General features: G+C 39.6%; 1 protein-coding gene across 2 annotated transcripts; it reads right to left on the bottom strand.

The window, feature by feature from the left end:
* Window positions 1–1,666: 1,666 nt before the first annotated feature.
* igsf8 (immunoglobulin superfamily, member 8) lies at window positions 1,667–17,489 on the bottom strand. 2 transcript variants are annotated; one of them, XM_039797084.1, is made up of 8 exons: window positions 17,317–17,489; window positions 16,972–17,133; window positions 13,609–13,989; window positions 11,699–12,160; window positions 8,331–8,509; window positions 7,457–7,709; window positions 6,690–7,148; window positions 1,667–4,348 (listed from the first exon to the last, which is right to left on the bottom strand). In XM_039797084.1, the coding sequence occupies exons 2-8, from the start codon at window positions 17,024–17,026 to the stop codon at window positions 4,221–4,223; spliced, it is 1,917 nt and encodes a 638-aa protein (XP_039653018.1). In that variant the 5' UTR covers window positions 17,027–17,133; window positions 17,317–17,489; the 3' UTR covers window positions 1,667–4,220. The 2 variants fall into 2 exon arrangements, with proteins under 2 accessions (XP_039653018.1, XP_039653017.1); XM_039797083.1 differs by having other exon boundaries at window positions 16,972–17,137; window positions 17,317–17,488.
* Between the last annotated feature and the right edge of the window lie 4,068 nt (window positions 17,490–21,557).

Below are 21,557 nucleotides of genomic sequence, written 5' to 3'. Positions count from 1 at the left end.
GTGTTTCCATTTGACATAGTTCATCAAATGTTATACTTTGTAATGTATTTTTATTTTATTTAAATTTTTTTCATTTTACATTTTGTTTGACATGTTTTTTATCTCCAGCTTTCTTTTAAATTCTACATAAAAGGAGCTATCACAACATCAGTACATCACTTAATGCCCCCTCATTAAAGCAGAATTTGGCCTTTTCACACACCCAGTAGACATGGAGCAACATTGTAATTCATTTGGAGTTCGGGTTCTGGCCATCTGACAATTATAAAGGCTAAATGCTCCACTGTGTTAACTAGCTAGTGGCCAACTTTGTTGGTCTGCTGTTTCGTGCTGGGCAAGTAGCACACTGTGGCTTCTTAGCTGAAAACAGCTCTGCTGCGGCTAGAAACAAGGTTGATGAGAGCAGTGAGAGTAAACCTAAACAATGAGCTGAAATATGCTAAAACACTCTGTAGAGCTGAAGGTAAACTGCAAAGTCGGGGGGATAGTTATCTGTTGGTTTTGTTTGTCAGCCTCTTCCACACATAGTTCCTGCTAAATTACTGGTATAACCTTTCAGGCATCGGTAGTGATTTTCACAGTTCCCACATTCAGGAACATTTCTGCCTTACTCCTTTTCACACTTGCCATGGCAATGCCAGAATAGATGGGGGATAGGACAGCCCAACAGTGCTTATCCCTGCAATATTTCGGCTTGCAACCACACCATAGCCACATCAGCATTGTCCCTGGAATGTTACTAGGTCCTGAGGTGAAACATTGGTGGGACAGATTTCCCTGCATATCGATCCCTGCTCCCATTCACACATGACGCCATGCAGGAAATGTCCCTACACATTTCAGGGAAAGACTGCATGTGTTAAAAGGGCAGAGTGAACCCTGTTACTTTATTTATTTGATCCATTGTCAATATTAAAATATTGATTATTGCAGCTTTAATTTTGCTTTGCAAATGGAACTGAATCATCCAGCAACAGATTCAAAAATGTTTAGTCGTTATACTGATGGTAGAAATATATTTTCATTTGTTAATTGATTCTGCAGCTGTGATGCACTTTAAATGACATGTTAATTGGTGAATTACACAATAAATGAAAGCTGTCATATGAGATATTGAGCATGTAATGAAGCCAGTATAGATGCATCAAGATTATTGCTCAACGAGCAGGCTTTCTCACTATACTGTAAAAGCCTCCATGACTTTGGCTCTGTCTTGCAGTTTAAGTGTCCAGTGGTTTTGTTCCGGATGAGATCATGTTTTCTTCTTTTTGTGCATTATTTCTACCAGGAATTTCTCATCCCAGCAAGAGCCATGTACAATATATTTATTAGGACCTGGACAATTGTTCTGCCTGTTAAACGGTCCATAACTGCATTACAAAGTGCTGAGAATCAATCAACTTGAGCTGAAATACAAACCTCTGCTTGGCTGGTCCAAACTTGGAAACTGCAGCAACCACAAGATATGTTGTGTTTTTTTTGTTTTCATACTATATAGATGGAAAATATGCTCAAATAGCACATGAACACTTCAGACAGACTGGATTATTTCCCTCCACACAGAATGTCCTGCAATACCTCAGCTGTCTCCAGATTTCTAGGTACTATGCTGAAAACAGACTTTTGTCTTTAGCAGTAGAAAATAAAGTAATAAATAAAACCAAAGTGACATTATTAATCCAGAGTGGTTTATTGGTTTATCAACAGGCAGGTTCGCCGAAGCACCATAAGAAACGATGAGCATTAGCCCGCGTCTTTATATTTCGATGGCAGCAAGATGCATTCAGTAACAGTGGTATTGAAGCATGAGTAAACAGTCCAAACAAAACATAACACCTTCATGAAAGGGTTTAATATATCCTCAAACATAAGCACTACTTAGACAGCAGCTTTTACATTTTTCAACAGCTGGCTGTATCTTTCAGGAAACAGAAATTGAAAAGAATTGAATGCAAGCCACACTTACTCAGTTAGAAAATGAGAGAGGGGGAAGGGCAGAGACTGCTGCCATAAACAGGGATTAGAGATGAACACGCAGATACCTACTTACTTTCATCTGAAATACCATCCAGCCAGCACTGTGCTGCTGCTACTGCTGTGCTGTGTGTGCACATGCATCTGTGTGCAAGTGTGTAATCATGTGGTTGGTGGGTATGTGGGGGAACAAATCAGCTTTGAGTAGTTGATCTGGAACAAAGTGGCGCAGGAAGCAAGCAGAGTTGTGATTTTATTCCCTAATGTTCGTGAACATTTATAATCGGGGGTTAGAGCGCACAGGTTTGGGGAGGACAGGCAGATTTAGAGGGACTCTCAAATCGAAAACCCACCAGGACACAGAGACAGACAGCAAAGACAGACTGATACCATATGTAAGTAAGTACAGTACAGCAGAAAAAATGACCTGGAATAATTTCACGAGAGAGCCAAAAGCTGGATACAACAAATGTTACTTTCTTTCTCCTTGTATCTAACTTTAAGTGATCACACAATGTGGGCACGCTCGCATGACCAAACTTTTTTTAAGTGTTACTTTGGACAGGAAAAGGAGGATGGATTTCACTCATCAGAGAGTAGACACAGTAAATCTGTCCAACAGATTTCTGTGGGCTAGCAGCAGGGGCTATAGTCATAATAAGTCTTGGCTGCAGAAATATGTGGCTTGAACCACAGGACTATGATAGTGAGACTTGACTAAACGATCAGGTCATATGCGCAGTTTAGGAGATTTTCACCTTGGGGATAAGTAACCCAAACAGTGTGAACAATAACAGTTTTTCTGTTACTTAGTGTAACAAACAGGGGATTCTTTTTCACAGTACTGTTTTTCTGTCTCAGTCACAAGAGCAAAGAAACCATAAATCGCACAAAAGAGAAAAAACACACAAAAGTATTCACTCACGTAAAGCAAAGAAGTGACTTTTAAGCTGGAATAAAATCAAGTCAAAGAAGGATGCCGAGGGGCTTTGGTCCCAGTCCCATTTGTGTCCAAGTGCTTCAAAAGAGCAGAACAGACTGCTGCAGAATGTTAAACAAAGGTGCTCTGCCAAAGACAGCATAGTCTTGCTCACATTAAGAAAAATAAAACAGCTAAACTCCATACAATATTTACATTTTAGCTCAGTGCATAATGGATATCTCTTCCATTTCTCTTTGTCAAATCTAAAGTCCGTATAGAAATCTCACTTCAGCGTGAGGCATCCCAGGCGAGGAATGCATTTGTTTAGAATTGGTACTCAATTGGTCTTGGCATCAGAAAGCCCCCAGCCAGCGGCTTCCTTATTAAGTAACAGACAGAGACTTTGTTAACATGCAGAGTGGTGGAAGGTCCCTACTCATATTACATTTCTGGAGGCTGAACTGCTGCCATCAGCATTCATGTGACTGTCAGTGGTAGTGCTAGAGGCTTAACCATGCACAGACGTTTAAACATGTAATAAAAGAAAAACATGCAGTTTGAGGGAAGGAACAACTGGAACAGTATTAACAATTTTTAAAACCACAGAATATTGTTTGTGTGAAGATAGAACCATTACTCTATGTACTGTAGGATGGTCTGCATTCCCAGTATTATACAAAACATCTGACAGCCTATGAAACCATTTGGTACTTTTATACTTTAACAATCATACTATCACTTCTGAGGGGGCAGTTTTCTTTTCTTTTCTATAGAAACAATACTTTTATGGTATCAACGGGATTCCTCACATCTGAGAGACTCAAAACAAACCTGCAGTACCTTCTTTACTTTTGACCTCATCACAAAAATCTTGCGAATCTTGTGTATCTTTACCCTTTTCCATTTGAAACAGAATGACAGGCTGGGACAAAGGGGACAAAGGTGGGTTAAGCTTTACTGTTAAGGTGGAAACAGACCCAAAAATGTGTAAGTCTTTGCCCACTAGGGCTCATTGGATGGGAGATTCAAAAATCTAGATTATTATGCCTACTGGTGCGTGATGCAGCAATCACTAACGTGTGTGTTTTCAGAGAAGGTTCAGATATAAAAATACGAGAGAATATAAAACAGAATCTTTTGGCATTGATTGTTAAACAGGTAGGTCAAAACACAGAAAATCAGCTAACAGGTTGACAGTCATTTTTCACTTCATTATTGTTGAGAAGTTATTTCTTTGCATTTCCATCCATTGTGTTCTGTGCATAACCTCTTTGTGCCTCTTTGCGGAACATTCAGACTTCAGACAGGCGGCGACAGTGGACACCTATTTTGGGGTGCGCTGCCTCGCCAGTCGCTTCATGAAGCAACAGGTTACTGTCGCTATGATGACGATGCCCACAAACAAGGCAGAGGAGACTCCAATAACCAAAGGGATGAGGAGGAGGTCAGCAGCTGGGAGAAAAAAAAAATTTGATAGAAAAGGATGTAAACTGACATTTGTAAAAGAAAAGAGAGAAATATATATGCAGTAGGCTACATTCAGTAGAAAAGGGTCATTTAGGAAAAAAACTTGGATTTGTTAATTGGTTCAAAACAATACAGATAGACGTTTTATATAGTACTTTAAACATTCAGGCAGCACACGTATTGATGAAAAGCAAGTTAATGGACTGTCCTGCTGGATAAACTGAAAGCACAGTTTGCTCTGTTGATTCAGTCCTATAGTGCCGGAAACTTGATCTAGGATTTGCACCGATGTAGAACAGAGAGAGAAGGTCCACAACTAACTTTGCTACCATGTTTAAGTGTAAAGATGATCACTGCGCTGAACATCTCTCTGTTGGGCTTCTGACAAATGTTCTATAGACCGATTAACTGTGACGTTGCGCTAACACAAAAATCTATTGCTGGTTTGGGTGGTGTCATTTTCTTTAGTCTTTTGGCCGACAGGTAAATTAGGTCTCCAACCTAAGGTTAGTGAAAGTGTTGACATATGAGAGCATCAAACATGCATTTTAGATGAATGAGATGAGATTATATCCAGTTATTTCCCGTTTGCTCAGCGTGATTAAACTGTATGTACGGGATGCAGGAGTTATTGTAAGTTATTACAATTGATTAATTGTCATTGTCAAGCAAAAATGCCAAAGATGCTCTGGTTTCAGATTCTCAAATGTTATAAATTACTGCTTTACTTTACTTTAAATAGTCAATAAAAAAACCCGCGTTGGGCTTTGGACTGTTAGTTGGACAACTTGGGCTCTGGGGAAATCCTAATGGGCACTTTTCAAATTTTTTGACATTTAATAGATTAAACGATTAATCGAGAAAATAATCAGCAGATCAATCGAGAAAATGGTCCTCAGGGTCCTTGAGTTTAGAATCCAACCAAATTAAATTGCAGAACAGAAACAAGTGACAAAGTGCATTTGTACATATTTAAGATGTAAACACAGGGGAACCATGCCCTGCTTTCTGCTAGGGAATGATGTAGAGAAGAATCAATCTGCGTAAAATATACCGACACTTCTCAAGGTCGAGAGTAAATGTTTGAAAAGTACACTTGACATTTATACAGGCTACCTTCCAGCTTGTGATGTAAGGTCAGTGGTGGAAAAAGTATTTAAATCATTTACTTAAGTAAAAATAGTAATACCACAGTATAAAAATACTCCATTCCATTACAAGTAAAAGTCCTGCATCCAAAATTTCACTTGAGTAAAAATATAGAAGTATTATCAACACAATGTAAAGCAACACTGGAGAACTTTTCCCGCTTCAGTCCCCCTACAGGTTGGAAGCTGAATTGTTCATTACATTACATTATGCAAGTTTGCCAGATCGGGTAGCAGATCTGTAGTTCAAATGAACTGGACAATGTAATGTAATGGACAATTCTGCTTCCAATCTGTAGGGGGAGTGAAGCGGGAAAAGTTCTCTATAGTAGTGTTGCTTTAAAGTATGAAAAGTAAAAGTTCTCATAATGCAGAATGGCTGTCAGCAGACCTCTGCTGCTCTGCTCCTCTGTGCTCTGGCGCAACGGAGATAAGCCAAACTAGAGCTGGGCGATATGGAGAAAATCAAATATCCCGATATTTTTTACCAAATACCTCGATATTGATATTGTGGCGATATTGTAGGGTTGACAATTTGTGCTTTCACGAAAAATGCACACAATGAGATTTTTGATAAATAATCATTAGTTATGTTGATATAATAACTATGTAGGTAAAGGCAAAATATAGAACAGCTAGAACAGTCTGGTGTGTTCAGAAAATTACATCACTCTACTGTAATGCAGCCTTCAAAACCAGGAAAAGACAACACTTGTGTCATATCAGGATACTACGATATCCAAAATTTAAGACGATATTAATAAATCGATAGATATAATATCAATATATTGCCCAGCCCTAAGCCAAACACAGTTCATCTAAACACACTGCCCACACAAAGATGACACAGTGCTGGTTTAAAATTGGCAAAGAATCCCTTTAAGCACATCATTTCGATCCTCCTGTTCGATTCCGGGACCACCAGGATAAATACGAATAGGGAAGGTGAAAGAGCAGCACTTGCCCCTTAACCCTGAATTGCTCCAGTGGAGCTGCTCAGCAGCCGACAGATCAGCCTGTAGTTGTACTGGGCAGCTTCCAGATGTGAATGTGTTTAAATGTGGGAGTGTGAAGGAGAGCCGTGCTCTGATAGCTCATAAAGTGGGTCTATTTTTAATCTGTTACATTTCTCCACGATCATATGATCATTACAAAACACATCCTTGGGAGACTCTTACCTCTAGCATACAGGTACACAGTCACTGGATTTGACTCTGCTTTGGCCCCCGTGTCGTACCAGAGTCCATGTGGGTCTTGACCCCACGCCTGGGCATGACACGCATACATGCCCTGATCATCCATTGTTGCTGCGTGGACCCTCAGTCTGTAGCTGACAGCTGACAGGCGGTCAACGCTAACCTCGCTACCGTTGGTGTAGAGCTCTGCAACACCGTCGTACCTGAGGCAGGCTACCAGCCTGGGTTTTTCATCCACAGGGGGGTCTGGGAGAGTAACATCAGATGCTGGGCTCTGTTCCTTCTTGATAACTCGTTCAGGGATTGGCCAACGCAGCCACTGCACCTGTGCCTGGGCGGGACCTGTGGTTGTCACGGTGGCGTTGCAGATCAGGGTGATGGTGCTGCCTCTTTTTAACAGGGGGCCTCGAGGGAGCTGAGCCACAGCTGCAACTAGCACTTCTGTAGAGGGAAGTGGTACATTCAGACTGTTTATAGAGGGTAATCTGAACTTCTATAAATATGAAGAGAATCAAACCACAGATTCCAGTTTGGGCAGTCCACCTTGAGCACTGGAATACTACACTAACTTATTATTTATCCCTGATGTTCCGCTTTCGGAACATCAGAAAAAAACTGAAAGTTTTATAAATTTACTAGAATTTCTTGGACCAAACCAACACAGAACATGTTATCAACAGTAGAGAGAAAAGGGGAATCACTGATATATGAAGCCTGTGTGTCACTGAGGATGTGAGTACACCTCTTACCTTTGCTCTTGAGGTTCACGGTGACTCCCTCAGACCTCTGGGTGAGTGTTGCAGGAGTAGCGGGGCCAGGGTTTCCTGTTCCAGCGTACACACTGACCACACACCGATACACCCCCGAGTCTAAGGGCCTGGCTGAGAACAGCTTCAGAGAGTACTTCCCCTCAGCCACTTTCTCCAAAGAGCCCCCGCTACCTCGGCTGAGGTCGTCCCCCCAGCTCACAACACCGTCTGGGCTCATCCGGGCCACCTCCACCTTAACGTAAAATACAATGCGTCAGTATGTGTTCGATTGTGAATCGAAATGTGATTTATTTTAGGCAGTTTTGCTAGAAACTGTGAATACTTCATCATTATTGCAGACGGTTGCCTAAAGTGTTGCCAGGATGATAACGTTGATCAAACGCCAACGTCATGAAAACCATAATGTCAATTTTATGACTGCTGCTGCTGTTTGAAAGCCAATTCTCAAGTATCATTTATCAGAACTTTGCCTCCAGCACTTGAAAATATTTGAAATCTATCTTTAATGCAACTTTGACAGAGAATAAATTGGACTTAATGGTGACTGTGATGGATTACCCACCCACGTCTGCAAATCTTTTGCAAACTGATTTTCATATTGCACTGATTTTTTTTTTTTTTTAAAGTAATAAAAATTTTTAAACATAGGTATTACAAACTGATTGAAATATTTCACATTCCCTCTTTCGATGATATGTGTTTGTACAATTGATGCATTCATTTACATACTTAAGCCTCAGTTATACTGTGCAGGTGCAAAACAAACACCAACACCTCTACATTGTCCCACTATATACAATCGCACACATTGAGCAATATAATATAAATAAGTCAGCAGAATGAGACACAGTACCTCGACTCCCCCGGTCCCAGTTACATCGCTGCTTACTGATCCCCTCTTCATCCATTGAACCAGCAGGCCCGAGTTTACTTCAGACGGCAGCCCCAACACCTCACAGGTCAGCATAAGAGGGGAACCAACCTGCAGGGTCACCTCCCCTCTGGGTGAGGATGTTATACTCAGAGACTCCGCTGGTGAATTAAAGAGGTAACGGGAGACAGCTTAGTAAAAGTGAAAGTACAGGAAATCCTCTGTCATGGAGGGCCTCAAACAAGCACTTAGATTCTGACAGTAAATGTCTTCACAGGAAGCAATGTAAAATGAGTATAATTTATTCGGGAAAGGTGGAGTGGCCTCTGTAGTACATTACATATGTATTGCTCAGGTTAAAATGGATTACCGCCTCACCCACAAAGCAAACATTAGATATTGGTTATTACAGCATACAGCAAAAAAAAAACAATGATTAGGATAATTATATTTTCTGTATATAGCCTACTGTATTCGATTTTCCAGATCAGTGACCCCCAAAAGTGTTTGGTGTGATTTTTTTACATGGTGGTTGAACTGACACACCATAGATAGATTATATGCAATCAGTGATGAACAGTCACAAGAAAATATTCCTAACCTGATGCACACTCACTTTTACAACAGAGAAATAATCAAAAACCATAAACTATAATACAGCATAACAGGAATTCCCACTATGATTTTAATAATGTTATTATATTATAATTATCTTAAACTTGTACTGCAATTTTCTATTATTGCTCAATGAAAGAGAGACTTGCATATTGATGATATTACTGTGTGGAGATACAAATAAAGCATAACAGCAACTTTGTGTAATGAATTAAAGGGGTTTTGATATTAATAACCTGGTATAATTAGAAGATATAAACACTGGTCCATTGTGTGAGCGAAGTCACATTTAACACTTCTCTAGACACAGATCGATCTAGAATAATAGACACATTATTTATGGAAACAAAAGGAGACTCGTCAGACTATTGTATTAGTCAGACAACAGGGGCCAGAAAATACAGAACTAAATAGTGCTTGTCAGCGAGTGTCGGGGAAAAAAACAATGCATGCATTAATTCAATGCTTCCTTCAATTTTATTACAGAAGAGAAAACAATAGGCCTAAATACATTTTAGTTCCAATACTTAGTACTAAGAAGTTGTTTGTACCTCATCAGCAATATAAAAAGAACAATTATAAAAAAAAATGTGGTTACAATAATTCAATATTAAACTTACACGCAGTATTTTCCTATGAGCAAACATATTAAAAATATACAGTGCTCAGCATAAGTGAATACACCCATGCTAAAGTTGACTAAAAAGAGGAATAAATAAAATCATCTTTTGGAAATTGATCTTAATGCCTTAATTAAAAAAACGTAGATGGCTGTAGATAGGTGGGCCAGTGCATTTTTGTCTCAGTGCAAGTAATTAGGTTGTTTTTTTGTCTTTTGTTGGCTCACTTTTACTCACAACATGCTAACCGGCAACATAGGATTCCATTCACTATGCTAAGCTAACTAGCGGCGGCGCTGCCGGTGTTGCACTGGACTAAAACGATGCATGCACAAAAAATGCGTTGGCCCACCTATCTACAGCTAGGGGAGACGTGATAAGCCCTATTTCAACAAACGGTGGTGTATCCCTTTAAAATACAGGAGATAAAAAGTACACCCCTATGTTAAATTCCCAAAGAGGCAGGCAGATTTTTATTTTTAAAGGCCAGTTATTTCATGTATCCAGGATACTATGCATCCTGATAAAGTTCCCTTGGCCTTTGGAATTAAAGTAGCCCCACATCATCACATACCCTTCACCATACCTAGAGATTGGCATGGTTTAATTTCAGTTAGCCTAATAGCTGGTTTGATTTGCATTGAGAGATGATTTTATGGAAAGCACCCCATGCCAATCTCTAGGTATGGTGAAGGGTATGTTAACATAGGGGTGTACTTACTTATGCCCCCTGTATTTTAAGGAAGAACATTTATTTATTTACGATACATCATTCATTCACAAAGAAAATTGGTGTGCTTAAATCCCGTCCCCTCCCCGCTTCAGCATACATACATAACATACATTACATACATTACATACATACATACATACATACATTACATACATACATACATACATACATACATACATACATACATACATACATACATACATACATACATACATACATGGGTTTATGTTAGGGGTTTATGCTGGAAGTCAAGTGTCTCTGCTGTTAACTTTCCAATCCAAGATGTAAAAAATATTTTAGGAAGCTGTTCTGACAGTAATGGACACATCAGTCTGACAGAAAGATAGTCATCCTCTTTGCGGGCTACGAGAAGCCAAGGTGGGAGGAAAGATTCTTCAAGATTCTTCAGATCTACACAAGCTCTTTAGAATTTAAATTGACCCAAGCGGCAGCCAGCTATCGACCGGTCAAATCCAGCTGGATAATCAGCAAAAGAGCTTTTCAGTCAAGCGGTTTGACAGCAGACATCATGACCACAAAGTGAGTTGAATTTAGTTAGTTAGAATAGTTTTAATGTGAGAATTTGCTGTTTTTCTTAGTCTTGCATTATAGTAAATTGTATAGTACAACAATACCAGATATTTGATAAAGTCACCTTCGGCTCTAAGTATTGTGATGGGCATCTTTCACTGTTTTATAGACAAAAAGATTAAATGATCAAGAAAATAATCAGCAGATGAATTGATAATGAGAATAATCGTACTTGCAGCTCTAATAGTAAGATGTCCATCCATTCACCCAGCAAGGGAGGACAAACCCAGCCATCCAGGCAGCTAATCAGAAAGCACTTAATCAGCCAACAAACTAGGCAACAACTTGACTAGAGATGCGTATCCAGTTACGTGTTTAATCAGCCCCCCTACCTATCCAGTCGGTACACTGCTCTGTCAGCCATTCAGTTGAGCTGTAAGGGTAAGCTGTAAGTAACACAAACATTCAGGGCTTTAGCCTGAAATCTGGAAAGAGTCCAATGTACTACATTGCACTACAAGTCCAGGCTGACTGACGCCACTGAGAAAGCATATAGAGTCTTGAACTGACAAGTACAAACCAAACTTTGACTGTTTTGCTATTTTTGTCTCTGGTTTATTCTGTAACTGGAGCAACCAACTTCATTTGATAACTTCTTTCCACAGTGTGCTGTAAGATTTCATTACTACTTTCATCATCCTTCAAATGTATGTTGTTTAAACAATGATCACTGAACAAAATAATGTGCAATATGCTTGTTGCAGTATGACTATGGCATTTGCCACATGCTGTCATATAGTTTTGGCAAATGTTAGCCTAAATAACTGGCACAGTTTCAAAGTCACACTAACCTAGTTGCTGAACGGTCAAGTTGCCAATATCCAGTGTCCTCTGTGCTATCTTCTGCCACGATCGATCAGGGTCCAGAATCCACTGCGAGGCCTCACAGAAATACGAGCCGGTGTCGTCCGGCTGCACCGCTCTCATCTTCATCACGTACACATCCTGTCCAGCCTCCCCGTTCCTCTTCTCCAACGTGATCTCTTCATCATTGTACCGCTTCTTGTACAAATGTCCGGGGACGACCCCCAGCAGCTTATCAATGGAGATAATCTCTCTAACGGTGCTGACCACCCCTCCTGCTCCACTTCCCAAACCCTCTCCATCACTACGCTTCCCAAACATGATGGACAGATGGGTGAGCTGCTCCGATTGGATGCCGGCTGAGCATGTCAGCTTTAATTCGGCCCCCTCTGGCACAGGCTGGCCTGCAAGTACGCGGGAATAGCTAATCTGGAGTGTGTCGGGGATCACTGCAGGTGAACAAAGAGACAGACAATTACATTACAACAAGAGGCTACAGGAGCCAGATGGGAGGAAATAATATGCCAAATTTAATTTCTATTGCTTGTGTGCTGTTGAGACATTTCTATGTTTAGAACACAAAGGCAAATCATGAAATGGGTTGCTGAGAGTGACTGCAAGCAGTTTACCACCTTTAGATTTGGGCACTAGCTTTGCCAAAGAAAGGGGGATTAGCTGGCTATGATGAAGATAACACACTTTAGCAGCAAAACCTACACCCAGCATCTTACAAACAAAAACTTAGTGGTACACAAGGAAGAAACAGAGTTGGTAACCATGTGGAAAATTGTCAAAATATGTTGGATAGCGTGAGCAAATGGATCTTCGTAAATAGAAAGAGTAACAGAAAGAAAAAATCCAGATGGCAAGTATAAATAACAGCTCAGACATTAGGAATGTCATTGTGCACCAAGTTAAATACATAATAATAATGAATAAATGTCATCCATCTGGCTGACATAGTGCAGAGTTGCTGATAACATCTCATACGGTAACCCCCATGACAAAAGTGGAATACAGTTGGCTGGTTTCCACTTTACGTCACAACTAAACTATGATTGAGTTTGGGACTAGGTTTGGGAATCGTTTGAAAAAGTTGCAGTCATAGTTGGTGATATAATACAAGGGTTTTGGTACCGATACCTAAACAATTATTTTCCAGTGCATTAAGGTAATAAATATTTACATGTTTTCTACAAAAAAAACCTATTTCAATTAAGAAAAGAAACCAGTGTTCTCAGATGTTGAATGTTGTTTGAACACAAGCAGCCGTACAAGAACCTAAATAATACACTTAACTCAGGAACGATCTGATCAAAGAATAAGTTCACAACATTTATTTCATGCATTTTAATATATTTATTGCATCTCTGTTTTCATATCTTTCTAAAGGTATTGTGACTGTTAATATTATATAATCTCATGTGTATTACTGACCCCTGCTTACTTTCTTCATCTATTTTATGTCGGTGTTGTATGTTTGTGACCTCTGTTATACGTTCTATGTACTACTGCTGCTATCTTGGCTCTCCTGTAAAAGAGAATTCTAATCCCAGAGAGGCCCCTCTGTAGTGATATCTATTTATTTTATGTTCAACAAATCCCACGAAAAGACTAAAGCCAACAATGAATAGATTTTACTAACAATTATGATGTATGTTATTCCTGTGTGCCATAGAACTCCATCGTTCTATGGCACAAAACTATTCAATAAATAAATAAATACATACATATATATATATATATATTCCATTCAATTTTATTAATAGTGTCAAATTATAACAGAAGTTATCTCAAGACACTTTCTTGATAGTGTACATCTATACCACATATACATTTACAGAAACCCAACAATTCCCCGAAGAGCAATTGCACTTATTACATATATCTCTCTTACCTTTGACAGGCACTGTGGCGCTGTAGTTTCCCTGGTAGGTGCTGTCTGTGCTGGGTGTGTAGCACTCGTACTTCCCCTGGTCTTCAGCCCGGAGCCTCTGGATCACTAGCCGGACTTTATCCCCTGAGTCCCTCTCCACCCTCACCTCCCCACTCCTCACCCGGGCCTGGAAAGGGGCGTAAGGGAAGCCCTTGTCCCTGGTGGACACCACTCCCATCTGCCTCCCAGCAGCATCATCCCTGTACAGGAACCACTCAAAGTCCTGCGTACGTGGGCCTTCGTACCCTGATACAGCGCAGGGCAGGGAGAGGGGGAACCCTGCGACACGGTAGAGGGTCCCAGCAGGAACAAATACATCGCGACACACAGCGTACTGGAGCACTGTGAAAGATAAATTTAGAGACAGCAAGAGTGTGAAAGATGGTGACGAACGGGCAGGAGAAATTGGAAACAATGTCAATTTCTGTGGGTCACAGTATCAATGTGCAGCATGTTTGGTACATAGGCTCACAGATTAATATCCTGAGCTGATGATCGGCTAACAGGGAATCAATACATTAAACAGCATAGGAGAAAAAACACTCAAGCTGGGGCTAGGAGTGGGCCAGCTTCATCTGAATACAATGACATTTTTTATAAATGAAATACAATCCTCTTAGTTGGATTCCTGGCATAAATTATTATTTGGGTTAATTTAAAAGAAACAGTTCACTAACAAACAGAATAAACCTAGCTTGTTCTCTCACAGTGCTACGTTGAGCTAGTTTCAGCTGAAACTGGTTGTATCTCACTCCAATACAGGGAAAATAACATTCAAAAAGTGCTAATGATGTGAATAACAATAATTATTTTTGTTATTGATTCAAATTCCAATTATATTCTCAAACAATTCATTAATCTGTCTATAAAAAAGTATTGATATGCTCATTTTAATATCCTCAAGTTTTATTGTGAGCAGCTGTGTGATTATACAGTATTTAGAAATGTTAAAATACACAAATGTAATTTTTCAGTGCTTAAAGCAGCAAAAACGGAAGGTCACAGAGTGCACTGTTTTAGAATGAGCTAAAGTTAATATCTCCAAACTTCCAGGTTCAAGCATCATTGTATTTCACTGAGTCTCATTGTCCGACAGCATACCGCACTTCCCCTGGAACTCCTCTGAAATAGCTATAGAGCTCGGTTACTGAAATACTGAAACCTTCTTTCAGAAAAAGGCACTGAAACTTCTCATGCCATTACTATTCTCTCACGATAAGGGTACGTGCATAAAGTAATAGGCTGAGATGTCATCAAGCATTGTTTTTCGACTGGCTTTACAGACTTGATTTCTTTGTAGATCTGTATTATTATTTATTTATTATTTAATACACACAATTCTGGTCATTTTAACCAACTGATAAAGAGGCCAAATGATAACAAAATGGACATAAGATAAAGAAGAATTTAAGAGTAGCTCTAAAACAAACTATGGAAGTTGTGTACATTAAAAACTAGGGATGCAATGGTCTTTTTCTCGATTCGGATGCCTTAACTCAGGGTATTAGCTGATACCAAGTAGCAGTGCTCTCTTTTCCCCCAAATTAAAAAGCAAAAAGCAGAAACACTGATTATTTTATAAGGACATTAAAACAGAAACTGTATTTACTGTGGATTGGTCACATCAGAGGGGAGTATCAGAATTCCTATTAAAAACATGGATGTAAGATAATTAAATAAATTCAAAGCTAGAAAACCCCAATAGCTCACACAAGTTGAGATTGATACAATTGGATATTTATTGACATTTAGTTATTAAAGTGGACGGCCAGCCAGAGGTCACATAACTGATCTCTTAAATAACTTGTTACATATTGTGGGAAGAAACCATAAAAAAAAACATATTTTTTATTGCTGGTTGCCTACCAAGTGATTTAAATTTACAAGTGGTGCCAAAAGCTGAGAAATAAACTCATCATCTCAAAATGCAAATAAGAGGTAATTATCCCAACATAACAGCCAACAAACATACACCCACAAACTGACACTGAAGAAAGGATCAGCACCAAACTAACACACACCCTTCAACCCGTCACCTAAAGCTGATCAAACTACCTGAACAACTCGAAATACTAGATGGGTGTGTTTTGGCACTCCACGCCTGTCTGTGTGTCTGTGTCTGTCTCTGTGTCTGTGTGTGTGTGTGTGTGTGTGTGTGTGTGTGTGTGTGTGTGTGTGTGTGTGTGTGTGTGTGAGTCAGACCTAAAAACAACTGGAGCTTTCTCACAGGCTGAGCTACGGCCCGATAACAACACGCCCATAGATAATGACATGGGAGACTAGTGGGAGACTTAAGCGGATCAAGTCCTAATTAACATTGGGCTCAGACTGATAGGGCTGGGAGACACCGCGGCTCGTGATAATGCTCAATTCTGTCTGGAGTAGAAACTGTGCAAAACGGAGGAGCCCCAATTTTCTTATTAAGAACCCAAATGCATGTTGGACCACAGGACTGATACAAGGAACCCTGTCTATTTGGTTATTAGATACGATTCATAGAATTATTATTAATGTGAGCAGGGAGATAAAAACTGTCATTCAATTTCACATGTTATGTATAAACTGTTTGGTCAAAAAATGAAGAAGATGTATCTAAAATGTGAGGTCATCTTTATCTTTCTCTGCTTGGTATGGTTGAGTGTCATATTCTAAAATAAAGTCTTATATGTGTACTGCAGCTGACCTTTTCAGCATCTTTGTCACCCTTTAATGTATCCAACATTCAAAACTTTATTGCCATTTCAATCATAGCTGATAGGAATTTGCTTTTGGTGAAGTAACCTAAAACAAAACACACTAAGGAGATAAAACAAGTGATAAAAACATAAAATGACAGAAGTCAAACAATAAAACTAGAGGAATTAAAAAGGGTAACAAAAAAAGCATTGTGTAAATAGCTTAATAGAGTCCTACTGATGTTATCACTATTGCTTGGGACTTCCTTGATGCCACCAGGATCTCATTTTTATTGGCCCAAAACACCTGTTTCTCTAACACAACCAGCTCCACATCTATCAAATAGCCCGTAGTCCTCAGTGATTTTTGTTTGATAGTCAGTGGACTGTCCTATTCAATCCATTTGGATTGTTATGTAATCAGACCACAGACATGCGATAACGTGTCCCATAGAAGCTGCCCTAGGTTTAGAAAAAGGTCCAACTCATGAGAATAAATCTGCAAATTATATCTAAATGAATAGTCGGATTGGTCGGTCAGAAGAAATAATCATGCAAATGCATCTCCATATGTGACAGATGGCGAGGCGGTTTTAGCCATTGTGTACAGAGCAAACAGGTACAATGCAGACTGCACGGCTGTACTCACCCCAGTGTAGAAATACGAGCAATGCTGTTTTCATCGAAGCCATCATGGTCCTCATCTCCCCCCTCCACGATGTCCTGATGGATTATGTTGACTCAGATTTCTTTCTCCGTGTTGCTCTGAGCGTTTATCGCCTATCATACTTCATCCCGCCGCGGAGGCCAACTGTCTTGAAAAAACGGAACGACAGACACGATCGGATTATTTTGTGAAGGAAAATAAATGATAACGTGCAACAGTAGCAATACACCGATTACACAGAGAGGAGAGAGTTAGCGCCATCAGCTATAACTGCAAGGCGGATGAATATTAGTAGGTGTAAACGAGCAACGCTGCAAATTGAATCACCTTTTTCATGCACTTTCGCATCTCCGACAACACACCGTCTGCTCCATAGTATCCCGGTTTGGTTTTAGATTATACCGCCTCGACAAGCATTCCGTCCAGCCCAGCCATGGAAGGGTTGGCGTGCGTGTGCGTGTGTGTGTGTGTGCGCGAGTGTGTGTGGTGGAGGAGGAGGAGGAGGAAGAGGAGTAGTAGGAGTGGTTCCAAAAAAAGGAGGAGCATGCATGCAAAAAAGCCCCCATCCATGAGGCCCTGAGAGAAAGGCCAAACTGGTGCCATTGGTCAAGAAAGCGACGGTGACATTTTGAACCAATGATAATAGAGTGTTGTAAAGAGCTTGAAACAGTAACGTCAAACCGCGAGGGGGCGCACATGCAAATATACGTCTATACTTAAGTATTTACAGAAAAGTCCTTTTTCAGCAGGAAAGGAGGCAATTGGACAAGTGAGTCTGGAGCATCAGCGGGCACACCTGGTAGCAACATTACGGATCCCACTATGGCCACGCCAAGTCCCGCCCTACGAAGCAGCTTGATTGGTTGGGGTTAGGCATTTCACCTCGAGTGGTTCATGTTAGGATAGCCGATTGGTCAGAGGATATGACCTATATATGTCAATGGATAGAACCTGTACAAATCAGGTTACGTTGCCTTGCGTAAGCATGGACGCCTGGCCAATAGTAGCTATTGAAGGGCGGGTATTGGCGTGGCCATAGTGGGGGGGAAAATATCGCCACCTGGTATTAATTAGCTTGTTGTTTGTCGCCTCTACCTGCTCCTGGCGGTAAAACGGAAACAGCTTAAAGCTGCAACAATGTCTCTGTCCTTTTCAGGTCTGGAAATATAATACAAATATTCATGTTTTAAAAGGCTGCCAAAACTGAAAATTAAAATACAGACTATGTGGATAATAGAGTAGCTACTCCCAGGTGTATCCATTCCATAATGAAATTGAATGGGAAATTGAGTTTGCATTGTCATTTTCAAATTGGCAGACAGAACCTACCTAACAATGCACACTTGGTTTTTTTTTATTGGAATTGCATGATTTTATCTTATTGCAAATAATAAATAAATAAAATGACAATGGCAGTTCAAGAGATGCTCTGTCACTATACCCATCAAAACCAGTTGGCAGGATACACATAACATTCATGTGGTCTAACTATAAGAAAAAAAATATGCAGAGGCTTAAGGTAGCATACAATGATGCAATGAGGCTGTTGCTCCATGTCCCTAGGTGGCATAGTGCTAGCCATTTGTTTGTGTCCACTAGAGTGCCAACCTGTGAGGCACTCTTAAGACAGCTGATGTTTAGTTTCATGTGTCGACTGGACAAGTCAGAGAACCACATAATTGAAGCTTTAGTCAGCCCTGTGAAAAGCTGTTATAGATACACTTCCAGGTTAAGACAGCATTGGTGCAATAGCCTGTATATCCTATGGGTTAATGTGTAATTGTTATGTATTTTTGTATCTCTTTTATATTTTTATACTGTATTGTGTGTTATATTGACCTTGGTCTGCAATAAAGTTTTATTAATTTTATTAATTATTATTAATTAATTAATTTGGCTGAAGTCAAAGGAAATTATTCTACTGTCTGGATTGATAATCAATCCAAAATAAAGGCACAGTAGGTACAGTACAAAGCACAGGTGTTAAATAAAATGAATGTTGGTGAATCCCATTTAGCTGCTTCAGTTTCAGGGTCCTGGTGTTGTGCATGGCTCACTGTCCCACTGTCGTGGCTTACTGGGGCAATAGAACAAAGCCATTGTTAATGTTATTAGTAACACCTGCTTTTCTTTCTATAATAAGTAAAAATGTCTGCTGACAAAAATACCTGTTGCTCACAGTTAGCTCTGTGCATGTGAATGTGTTATTTTTTGTATTTGTGTCTATATGTATGCCGTCATGCAAGTGTGAATTTTTCTTATATTTGTGTGTATTTTTTATACACGTGCCTTGTGTTTCTTTATGTATTTGGACATTTGTGTGTTTGAAAGCTTGCTCATATTTGTGTGATGCATTTATCATGGACATGAAGAATTGCAGTTGGAGACTGTTTTATTCAACCACAAGATGGCGCCAACCAATTGCCATTCTGAGAGCTCAAATCATCTACCTTAAGGACATAGTATGTTACTTCAAAATAATAAACAGAATATAAAAAAGACTTGCTTCAGATTTGCTGTCTGACAGTGTTACCCTTAGAATGATAATATATGAAGATACTGATTGATAATGAAGACAACTTTTAGTTTTTTTTTTTTGTGAAAGTATACTATATATTGATATCCAACTATTTTTAGTTCTTGGTTCCTAAACCCTGAATCATCCAAACAGTATGTGAGGTTTCTGCAACAACAATGTTCACGAGCTGACAGTGATGTAAAACAGCGATAAAACCCAACTAACATTTCTGTGGCCTGCAAAGGCTGCGCTGCTACATTCCCGCCTTCTCTGTCTCCTTTTTTTTGTTTCCCTCAAAATAAAGGCAATAAATAAGTGTAATCAGTTATTTAACTATTTTCCATACTTTAAGTAGAGTCAGAAGAAATATTAAAGCTATTTAGAGTAGAAAATATGAGAAACATTACAGCTGAGTGGGGCAGGATATATGCTCCTTTACATGGTTATTATGAGTATAATGTATGTTCATTGGTGGCTCAAGCCACTCAGATGCTGCTTACTCTAAAGAGGATTTATGCCATCAGAGCACACCTCATTAGTGGTACCGATTGTCCTCCATACTGTCTAGTTTCCTTTCCTCTCCTCCTCAATCCTCTCCTCACTTTAGGCTACATGGAAACATGGATGACTTCACAGTGTGGCTCTGCAGCGAGAGAGGGGAAGTCATTAGGGTATTCTGGGTTAACAAGGCGGCAAGCAGGATATGCAGACTTCAGCAGGAGCCTACACCAGCACTGAGGGATGGCACTCGTGCAGAGTAAACTTCCTCAGTGTTATGGCCTCCAATATATCATTTTTTTAACAGAGTTGGGCAATTAGAGCATGATGTAGTCTGATTCACTTCCAGGGAAATAAACCTCTGAAAGCTCCACTCTGTTTGTTGTGCACATGTATGTGTATTATGTATGACAGGCAATCTTAAAATTCCAAACTCTGCTGTTAAAGTTGTTTAATTCCAACATTAACTTCGTTTAATGCTTATCAAATGTTATTATATTAATATTTATACTAGTATTAATATTAGTATAATATTATACTTCCAGTCAGAATGTAACTAAGTACATTTAAAGTACTATACTTAAGAACATTTTAAGGTGCATATATATATATATATATATATATATATATATATATATATATATATACTTGAGTATTTTCATTTTACTACTTTAAACTTCTATTCCACCACATATTTTTGTGTTTTTGAGTATTTTACTTGTACTTTTTACTCCACTACATTTATTTGACTGTTATAGTTACTAATTACTTTACAGATGGCAATTTTAAAAACCTACTATAAGCATATAAAATATGATGCATTGAAGCATTCATTGTTGAGTTTTTTTCTTTCTTTCTTTCTTTCTTTCTCTTTTACATTGTGGTATTACTACTTTTACTTAAAGCTACATTATTTGATTTTCTGGCCACTTGGGGGCAACAGCACCAGCTGATACCACACTATCCAGGGACGGACTGACAATCTGTGCATTCTGGAGAAGTCCAGAACAGCTGTCCAACTGACGGCCGCCGTCGGCACAAAAAAAACGTTGAATAAAGCGATATTAACAGCCAACAGCAGGGGGCGCTAATATGATCACGTACTTATGCTACGTGTAAAAGAAACTGAGGAAGAAGAGTAGGACTACTAGTCTGGCTATCACCAAGAGGGTAAGCTTCGCTTCAGAACCAGAACGCGTAGCTCCCATTGGTAGCTCCGAAGGCGCCATTTTGATGCTACAAAGCGATCACCTACCGTTAGCATTCCATTACTGCCATTCATTTTGACGTCACTTTGACAGTGAATAGCAATAATTAGCAATAATTAGCCTGTGCCCATGTTATCTCCTTACATATACATACGCTCTCCGTCTCTGCAAGATTCGGAATGATTGAGATTTCTCTTGGCAAAGCTACCAGAAGACTTACAACTTTCAGACACGTTGCTCACGTCACATTTACGTTGTCTCTCTCAGTTGGAGGCTGCGCAGTAACGCTCAGCGCTCACCGGAAAAGTGCTTCTAATATCCTTCACTGGTCTCCGTCCAGAGCA

This window comes from Perca fluviatilis, chromosome 4, assembly GCF_010015445.1.
Source record: "Perca fluviatilis chromosome 4, GENO_Pfluv_1.0, whole genome shotgun sequence".
NCBI classification, from domain to species: Eukaryota; Metazoa; Chordata; class Actinopteri; order Perciformes; family Percidae; genus Perca; species Perca fluviatilis.
This window is presented reverse-complemented; position numbering and strand designations above follow the sequence as displayed.